General features: G+C 38.0%; 1 protein-coding gene and 1 pseudogene across 2 annotated transcripts in view; both read right to left on the bottom strand.

Annotated features, from left to right (window-relative positions):
• Positions 1 to 10,293, bottom strand: part of LOC149050568 (uncharacterized) — a 195,225-nt pseudogene that overhangs the window by 132,349 nt on the left and 52,583 nt on the right. The gene's annotated exons all lie outside the window — the stretch shown is intronic.
• Positions 4,177 to 5,251, bottom strand: LOC113677698 (uncharacterized). The gene has a single exon (XM_089198139.1). The coding sequence runs from the start codon at positions 5,124 to 5,126 to the stop codon at positions 4,326 to 4,328; it is 801 nt and encodes a 266-aa protein (XP_089054265.1). The 5' UTR covers positions 5,127 to 5,251; the 3' UTR covers positions 4,177 to 4,325.

The following is a 10,293-nucleotide window of genomic DNA, read 5'->3' as shown; positions in this document are numbered from 1 at the left end:
ACTTTGAAAACTTTTTTTTTTTTTTTTTTTTTTTAATTGCAACACGAAGAACACTACTTTACAAAACAAGACGAACACTACTTACAATACCACCTACAAGACGTTACTTATTCTACTTACTATATAATACTTCCTTAGACTGCAATTCTTACCCTACTTTTTACAGTTTTTTTTTTTCGCTTACACACCTATGTATCTATTAAATTATAATTCAAAATGGGTTTCCATTTAGCCTCTAGCATCTTCCTATCATTAAACTTAGCCGCAATGTGACATTCAGTTTCATATTTTCTTTTAACTAGTTCCTTATACGAAGGGAAAAAAGGAAGACTGTTATTCCTACGGCAATTCCATAAATGTAGCTTACCTAAAACGATTAAGTAATTAAATAAAGAACAATTTGTATCTGTGACACCAATTAAAATAGTCTTTAACTCAAGTTTCCTTTGTTCTTTGGCTGTAGCGATCCAATAAGATTCAAATTCTTCCCAAAATGCATGTGAGTAAACACAGTAAAAGAATAAGTGATCAATTGTTTCCGCACTAGTATTGCAAAAAGTGCAAAGATCGCTTTGTATTAAACCTATCTTAGCTAGGCGGGAATTTGTGAATAAAATGTCATTTAGTATTTTAAATTGAAAGCATTGCACATATGTCTCGCAGATACAGGACCTTATTAATGAGAAGGCCTTTTTTGTTTCCACATCATCAATAGAAAATTTAGATTTCAACTTTGTGAAGCCTCTGGACTTTGTCGCCTTACTGGATATAAGCAAACCGTAGAAATCCCTAGACTTGCTAAGTGCTGGATCAAAGATTTTATCACCGATTTTAAATTGCAGTGATCTGACATGATCTTTCTTAATTTCGTGGCATCGAATTCTTAGATGACTTGGTACTGCGCAACGAACACCAGTCCAGGTCAGAAAGTTGGAATCTTTTAAACCATTACGTTTTGCAAGGTTAAAGGACTCTGTGTTACTCAAATCAAATTTTAAGTCGCTTAAAAGAATAATATTTGCGCTATTATAATTATAATAGAATAAAGGTTTGCCGTTTACTCTAATGTTATGATTGTTCCAGATGATTGTTTCACGTAGACTTACAAGATCAAATTTAGAACGAAAATCTGACCACCAGTGTAACATCTCCTTATAAAATATTGGGGAAATGTTATAGTCATTAATATTATAATCACAATGAAGAAAAAATTCTCCACCAAAAGGTTTTAGTAAATGTAATCGATACGCTTTCCAGGGATAAAAATTATCGCTCAGAAATCTTCCAATCCATGAAAGTCGGAGTGACATAATTGACGTTGTAAAATCAGTTACGTTTAGGCCACCAAATTCAACATCATTTATTACTGCTGTCCTGGCGATTTTATCAGGACCCTTCCAAAGAAAATTATATATAATTGATTGAAGGGCCTTTATGAACTCCAAAGGAGAAGGAAGAATTGACGAGATGTATAAAACTTTAGGAAGTAGTAAACTCTTAATAATTGTAACTTTACCAAACAGAGAGAGGCCTCTCCAACTCCACAAGCGTATCTGAGATTTAATTCCTTTGAGCTTATCGTAGAAATTCTTTTGCACTGATTCTTCGTTATTGTAACTAAAGTGAACCCCTAAAGCTTTTACAGTTTTACGCCATTTCAATGCTAGAGGTGTTTCGATGTTATTACGGGAAGAGCCAATCCACATTGCTTCGGTTTTTGTATAATTCACCTTTAGGCCAGAACATTTTTGGAATTGATCAAGTAACTTAAAAAGGTATTGAGCAGATCTGATATCCGACACAAAAGCTGTTAAATCATCTGCATACTGTACCATTTTGAATTCTTTTTCATCTATTTTGATTCCATCTATTTCTGAACATGAGCGAATAGCGACTGCTAGTAAATCCATAGCAATGATAAACAAGTAAGGAGAAAGGGGGTCTCCCTGCCTTACACCTCGATTTATTTCAAAGCTAGCTGAGAGCGTTCCATTGTTGATAATACAACTTGTTATATGTTACTGTAAAAGGTTTCTATCCATCTTGTAAGACTGGATCCAAATCCAAAGACTTCTAAGCATTTGAACATAAAATTCCACTCCAGACTATCAAAAGCTTTCTCAAAATCTATAAAAAGTAGCAATCCAGGGATTTCATAAGTTTTCGTGTAATCCATTATATCTAGAACTGATCTTGCGGCTTCCCCTATGTAGCGACCTGAAACGTACCCAGTTTGATTGCTATGAATGATTTCGGGTAAAACTTTGACAATACGGGTCGCTATAACTTTGGACGCAATTTTGGCGTCGACGTTAGTCAAGGATATTGGCCTCCAATTTTCTAAGTAAGTCCTATCCTTGTCCTGTTTCTCAATAAGAGTAATCACTGTCTGTCTCTGAGAGGGGGACATTTCCTTCTTCATAAAAGCTTCATTAAATGAATTAATCAAAGTATCACTAAGTAATGGCCAGAAGGTGTTATAAAATTCAATGGGTAACCCGTCGTTGCCTGGCGTTTTTGCAGTTGGAAAAGTTTTGAGAACGTTCTGGCATTCTTCCGCAGTTATTCTACCCTCACATATTATTCTTGAATCATGTGAAATACTGGGTAAATTTGGATTATCGAAAAAAATCGATGATTCTGCATTATCTAGATTAACATTTCTGCTACGATATAAGTTCTTATAAAATTTGCGTTGTGAATCCATAATCATAAAGGGGTCAGTAGAAATTACACCGCTAATGTGCAGCTTTCTTACATGCTTTTTAACATGGTTGCGTTTCTCGAGATTTAAAAAATATTTGTTATTCTTTTCACCGTGTTCGTGCCATCGAGCTCTTGCGCGTAGTATAATCCCTTCTACTTTGTCCTCGTACAGTGCTTCAAGATCCTGCTTAGATTTTTCTAGTGCCAGACGCGTACTGTTACAAGGATTTGTGTGAAACATTAGGACTGCCTCCTGATAACGTTTATTTAATTCCTCTTCTTGTTTCCGTCGAATGGAAGCTATTTGTTTGGAGAATATGATGGAGTTTGACCTTATATTAAACTTGATCCAATCCCACAAAAGTCTGGGATCATGTATATCTTTAACTGCATCCAGCCAGGTCGGCAAATTGTTTGTTATCATATGTTTATAATTTTCATTTGCCAATAGAGAAGTGTTTAGTTTCCAGAAGCCAGCTCCTCTTCCACTTGATTCGATTTCTTCAAGTTCTAAAAAAATAGCGGAATGGTCTGTTTTGATCGAGGGTATGATATCGACCTTAGTTACCAAATCATGTAATTTATCAGATATTAGCCAGTAATCTAGTCGGCAAAATATAAAAGGTGAACAACGCCCCCAGGTAAAGCTTTGCAATGTTGGGTTTTTTAGGCGCCAAATGTCGTGCAGACTGAATTCATTTTGCAATTCATCTATAGAGTTGATTACATATTTTCGAGGAATCGGTAAATCACCTTTTTTGTCAAGTGTGATGTCGAGAGGACAATTAAAATCTCCACCTATAATAATGTTTTCTTCATTACCAAATTCGTCATTTCTTAATAATTTTGATAAATTACGATAAAACTTGACAGCATCGGCGTCTTTGTTTGGGCCATATATGTTTGCAATTATGTATATCTCATTGTTAATAGCAGCTTTTAGAGCAATAAACCTGCCATCCGAACTTATTTCACTTTGTTGAATAATAATGTTCAAACTATTCTTTATGAGAATTGCAACACCTCTAGCATTTGTACTGCCGTGTGAAAATAAAATAGAAGCGCCCCACTCTTTTCGCCACTGATCCTGTCGTTCTGTTGTGGAATGAGTTTCTTGTAAAAATATTAAATCGGTTTTTTGCTTTCTACACCAGGAAAAAATTGCCCTACGTTTATGAAAGTTGCTTAGGCCTCTAACATTCAAGGAAAGAAATTTGATGCTTTCAGGCTTAGCTTTCGAATTATGCATTCTTAATGCAAGAATAATTAAGTGTTATCACATTTATAATAGGTGCTATTTGCTCGGAAAATGAATAGAATAGCAAAACAAATGTAAAAGTAGTAAGAGAATAATTTAAGTTTTGAACAAGAAGTACAACACAGACACAAAACAACAACACACAAAATATGCAAACAAACGAAAGCGCACTTACCATCTTGGTTGCTGCACACTTTCGCCGAGATCTCCATGGCAAATGGTTGTATTATACTATGGTATTAAAAGTGACAAGCAGTTTTGCCTGCGCCGAAATTGTAAACAAAACTATAAATCATACAGTTCATTTAGCTATAAATACAATTACGCAGTATATAATGACAACAAAACAGCAACATAAGGATTACTCATGTCTGATTTTAAAGGACTTGAGACCTTCAGAATCGATTTCTTTATACAGTATCTGCGCGGGAACTGACCATGGGATGAACGCGAACTGGACTCCTTCTCTTTCTTTAAGTTGCTTTAAATGATCTTTCCGTAGTTTGGCTCTTTCACTTCGAACTGATTTTGACACGTCGTCGGATATGAATATCTGACTGTTGCAGAAAGGGTTATCTTTCAGGGTGTTCGCTGCAGCCTTTAAAATTCGTCCTTTATCAGGATATCTAAGTAAGTAGACATGGATAGGCCTTGACTGCGGAGCGGTAGCGCTCGCAGCCGCTTGGTTGATCTTCGTACGGTGCGCTCGCATGACTTCAATATTATCGAGGCCCATGTGCTTACTGAAAAGTTCTTCCTCTATGAATTCTTCTACGGAGCTGCAATCTTTTTCGGCGCTTTCCTTTAAACCCCATATGACCACGTTGTTCCTCTTGGACCTGTTCTCCAAGTCTTCAATTTTCTTGTTCAGGGCGTCTATCTCTTTGCGGTTCGCCTTCTCTGCAAGAGCGCTTTTAACCTCGGTCACATCGTGGTCTAAAAGTTTATAACTATCTTTCAATTCGTCGACATCCTGAGCGGTTTTCTTTTGACTTTTTTCCAAACTTTCTAGCTTCATCAGGATGGCGTTCAACTTCGACTCTTGTTCATCTTTAGCGGCGAGCAATTCGTCCATCTTCGCAAGTACTGCGTCTAGCTTCGCTTCAGTGTCGGGCATTTCGGTTCGTTGCTTTGCTTTCGACCTTGTTCGTCTAGCAGACATTCGCTTGTCACCAATTAATAAACTCAAAAGATTACAACGCGGTCATAGTAACCTATTAAGGATCAAAATTTTGAAAGTTTCATAGAGAGAGCTCGGAGCCGCGTCCGTTCAGCTTGGTGTCATCACGTGACTCCCCCAAAAACTTTGAAAACTTCTGAAATGAACAATATCATCATTTTGGTGAAAAGAGGTAAACTTACGCCTTACGGTGACCAAAGACTTCAACGGATCAATGCTGGTTGAGAAAATCACCACCAACCGAAGAGGCCCTCTTACGTTTAGGAAATGGACTAGGAAAAAATTTTTATGATCAAGATTGGCCGGTATAAGCCGTCGGAATTACGGGATTGAGAGAAAATATTAGTCGGGATCGCTTGATTGAAGAACATTGTTGGATACCCTCAAGAAAGCATTGATTACGATCATTAAACAAACATCCTCAAGCAAAAACACGATTCTTTCTCATAAACCTTATATGAGCCCATTGGGTGAACTCGCTGTTTGAAACGTAAACTTGATTTTTACCCACAGAAAACTGCTCGGTAGAAAAAAGAATCGGGGTTTTTCGTCAAGCGAAAAATATTAAAATATTGCAAAGTAAATTACAAACGGAAAATTTAAACCTGATGAGGTCAACTACCTTTTTATTAATTACAATGAGTTAAAACCACCGATACTTTCAAATCGGCACTCTAATCCCCACGGTATCAACGAGCACTTTTCATTCAACTAGTTTGTTCTTGTTTTCACCCTATTCCCAACCATAGTGCAGCTCCATTTTCTGCATATAAACGCACGCACAACCCACAATTCCTCCATTCGCTCTGACGAAGCGCTAACGCTCGAAACTTCACATTTCAAACTCTTAACGGTGGCCAATCTACGTTATCAACTCAATTGATAATATTCAATTGTTTTTTTCTCAGTTCGCGAGCGGGTGGTATAATACAAATCCTGCAATCTGCTTGGTTCCAAGAGCGGGCAGTATTCTCCCCATCCGGCCCGCTCACAGCGGGCGGTATCCGATCCTTTTAAAAAATTGTTTCGAAGTTTTCTTGGAAGCCTTTTAAATCACCTTTTAATATCATTACGCAAATAAATATGTTTTGATGAAACCTCTCTCTTTCATTTGCATTGCCCTTGTTTTCTCTACCATCTACTTGCTCATAAATTGTTCAGTTTATGGAGAATCTTGCCGTACTTACAGCCTTTTATCATTCAGGTTCTTTTCGTAACCATTTGTTAGGTTTTGGAAAAAAAAATAAAAATGTTATTTACCAGCCAAGGTCGGTCCGTATTGGGAAAAACTGTGCCCTCTGTCTTGTGTACCGCCCGAGGCCTAGAGCCTCGGGCGGTATCCAAGACCTCGGGCACAGTTTTTCCCAATACGGACATCCCGTCCGGTGAATAACATATATTTAGCATATTAATCGATGCGCGCGCTTCCATGAGTACTTAACAAATGCACTGGCTAAGGGCATGTTAATAAGAGCCAAACAATGCAGGAAGTTGGAATAAAATAATGTTTTTAAAAATAATTTACGAACAAGAAGTGATTTTGAAAAGCATTTCACTATAAAAAATTGCGATAAAACATTTCTTAAAATCATTTCAAGATTAAAAAAAATTGCTAAAAAGCGACGACGTTTCGACGTTAGCTGAACGTCATTATCAAGTCAAAATAAGTAGTGATTTTTGGTCTATAAATACTAAAAAAAAAAACAACAATAGCTGATTAAAAAATTGTAACGTGAGAAAATATCAAACAAAGAGTTTCGCACGTATGGAGTCCGTCTGATTATTTAAATTGGGCGTGAGTTTCTTGATGAAGAGTATTTCAAATACTGAGCAATCAAATTTGCTCTGGCACTTTCTTAAAACCGTGAATTGGCTTTCTCTCAAAAGGTTGTTGTTACCATGAGCTTCTAAGAAAGTTCTAAGTCATAATTTAATGACTATTTATGCTATTTGAATTAAATAAGTTATTGATTTCAAAAGACACTTGAAATAGTTTGATTAACAATACTACCTAAGTTTAACGAAGAAATGAAAGTGAAACCTTTAAGTGAAGCGCTACGGCTATGGCATCGGTAATACTTAGGGGCTGCTTTTCTTGTCTGTGATTTCTGCAGTAAAAAGGTGGGAACTCATTTTCTTTGTCAACCTCCATGGTTGCCACTACTCTTTGACATTTTACTGGCCGACAATGTTATAGTTTCATCGCACAACTCACTTTGGCCCCTCGTGCAAAAATAGAAAAACGAAGCGAAAACAAAAGCAGGGCAAAAAGGCGATTCGAAGAATCTGGCAACGGCGTGAGCGCGTGCGTTGATGACTGAATCATGCTCAACGGATGCATGCTTGCGTATGCCACTTTCTCTCCTTCAGTTTTGCGTGCTGCGTTAAAAAATGTTTCTTGATGGAAGCCAGGCACATCAGTCAAATGAAAGATTGTGCACCGTAACGCGTTTGGAAACCGAGGCAAATGCCGCTGGGAGAGAAGCGAGTCAGTCTTTTCGAACCCAGTACTGGTCAGTGGATTTTCTGTAAAGTTCACGTTTGTTGCGTCATAATACACTAGGCCAAGGATAATTCAACGGTGTTTCCTCGGTGCTAGGTGAATTCGGGACGCAAAAACAATAAAAAAAAACTCTTTCACATGTTATAATGGATTTCAAGGGCTGTCACGGTGGAGGTAAAATTTGAGGTAGCGTAATCGTTTGCGCTCTGCTTTGACTTGTATCGCTTTGTAGTCATGTTAAGACTGCAGCGACTGCCCAAGGCAGACCGAGATCTGACTTGGAAAGTCTGACTTGAGTTTTTCGCAAGCATTTCAAAAATTGTTCTGCTACATAAATATCTTTGTTTTCAAAGCCACCACTTAGAAGCCCCAAAGCATATCGCGCTGTCTTTTCCGGCAAGTCTTGTGTAGATTTTCATTATTTCTCCGTCGAGAAACATTTCTCAAATTTACTTTATAGTTCGAAGTAACAGCTTGCACCTGATATAGGAGAGACTTCGTTATAGAATAATGTCTGGGCCGGGTTGTTCAAAGCTGGGTTAAGATAACCCAGGGTAAGTATAAAATTTGATTTAAGATCTGAAAGCTTGAAAAAAAAAATTCAGCTTAAATCTTTTTTTCTTCAATTTGTTGATTGAATGCTCTAAAAATAAATGAAGAAAATTACCCTCAAACAGCTTTTGAACAAAGAAATATAGAAACCTAGATTAAAATTTAACCCTGGGTTAGCGCTAATCGGCCTTCGAACAACTGGGCCCTGGAGAATTTGGGTCTGAAGGCCAGAACGGCAAAGCTGAGGAAAACTGCTCAAAGGTAATTGTATATGAATAATGGAATCAGTCGGAAGCAGCAGCTGCAGCACACACATCACATTTGCATGGAATGTCGAAAAACCAAAACCAAATAATCACATGGCCAAGCGAGACAAAGGGAGCTACGACAAGGAGCTGATCACAGCCCAAAGTACAAATAGGGAGATTCTCTGAAGGGCAGGTATTATGAGAATTAAAACAACTTACACAAAAAAAAACCCATCGCAAAAACATGAACATGCTCATACATTCAAATTTCTAAATGTGTCTTCTCTGGACCTTTTCCTGTTCTCGATAGACATTAAAGCCGTTAGTCGCTATTTAGTTCTTTTCATTTATGTCTAGTCTCCAGATTCAGGTGAATCTTCTAAAGAATTGAAGAGAAAGGCTCAATCGGGTAAGAAAATGTAAAATATCAGTTTTATACATGTACTTTGAACCTGATAAGAATCGCTGATAGCAAGTGGGACTTAAAAAGTCCTCCTCCACTGTCAAATTGAAGACAAAGCACTGAGTCATACGGCTTTAAGAGGGTCGCGATGGGGCGATGGCTTTTACGGCCAATGGTTAAAATTTTGGCCAATTTACGACTAACGGCTAACCAAAAATGACACAAGATGACACGCTGTAGGAACAGACAATTCTATAGGGCTAGAATTTTTACGACTGACGATTAGAATTTATCAATCACTACGGCTAGCAGCTAAGTTTTTGGCCGTATTACGGCTAACGGTTGATCTAATTGGTAAATTCAGACGGTATCCGCGGGTTTCGCCCATAACGAGTTTCGCCCAAGAAGCGTTTCGCCCATAACGAGAATGGTTTCGCCCAGGCATAAATAGGTGAGATTTTTTTTGCAAGAGTGAAAATCTATTGATAAGCGAACAGGTGAGATATTTTTGCAAGAGTAAGTTTTTCAAATTCTATTGATAAGGTTTGATTGAGATTTTTTGTGCAAGACGGTAATTTCCTTTAAGTTAAAGCTTTCGTACCGCACGCTTCGTCGGAGTAGTAAAGCTATTCCACGCGCGTGCACTCATGAACTTGACTAGTTTCTATCTCTTTTCCAATTATATGTTGCCGTTACCTATGTCAGAAATACAATCTTTGACTCTCGATTCCTTTGTTTTAGTATTCACGAAACCGTATTCACATGTATTCATAAGCTGGCGTGCGGAACTTATCTTCCGTGTACAAAAGATTTGCAACGATGATATGTTCCACGCGCAAGTGTTTTCAAAAGCGTTTAATTTAATTCTCGAGAAGAAAAGTGATGCAAAAAAATCATAGCAATGCTTTTACGACAAACGGACGTCTCTGCAGTATTTCGTGCGCGAATTACCTTAACAATCCCCGCTCCACAGTGAAAGCTATAATTGACTTGTTCGTTTCAACAGTAACTTGTTCGTTTCAAAATTTCATGATCTCAGGTCAAGTCACTTTTCTTCATTCTGTGCATACAAACGTTTATAAGGTTGACGTTTTCCGAGTGAGAGTGTAGAAGTTTTACTTATGGGCGAAACCTTTATTGTTCTGGGCGAAACCATTCTCGTTCTGGGCGAAACGATATGTGCGAAACTCGTTATGGGCGAAACCCGCTATGGTTACCGGTCACCTCGCCACCAAGCAGACTCGCCACCAGCGAACTCGCCACCAAGGAACGATCTCGCCACCAACGTACTCGCCACCAAGCGAAGTCTTCTCGCCACCAACCACCAATAAAGAGATAAACTAGAATAAAGTAGTCGAGGAGAGTAGGATGTTCGAACGAGCACAATTCAAATCAGCCGATACGTTTGTGCGCTTGTCTGTATTTAAATTATGACCTTCAGCG

Source organism: Pocillopora damicornis, chromosome 2 (assembly GCF_964200805.1).
Source record: "Pocillopora damicornis chromosome 2, jaPocDami1.2, whole genome shotgun sequence".
Lineage (NCBI taxonomy): Eukaryota > Metazoa > Cnidaria > Anthozoa > Scleractinia > Pocilloporidae > Pocillopora > Pocillopora damicornis.
Note: the sequence above shows the minus strand (reverse complement) of the source record. Positions and strands in the feature narration are given on the sequence as shown.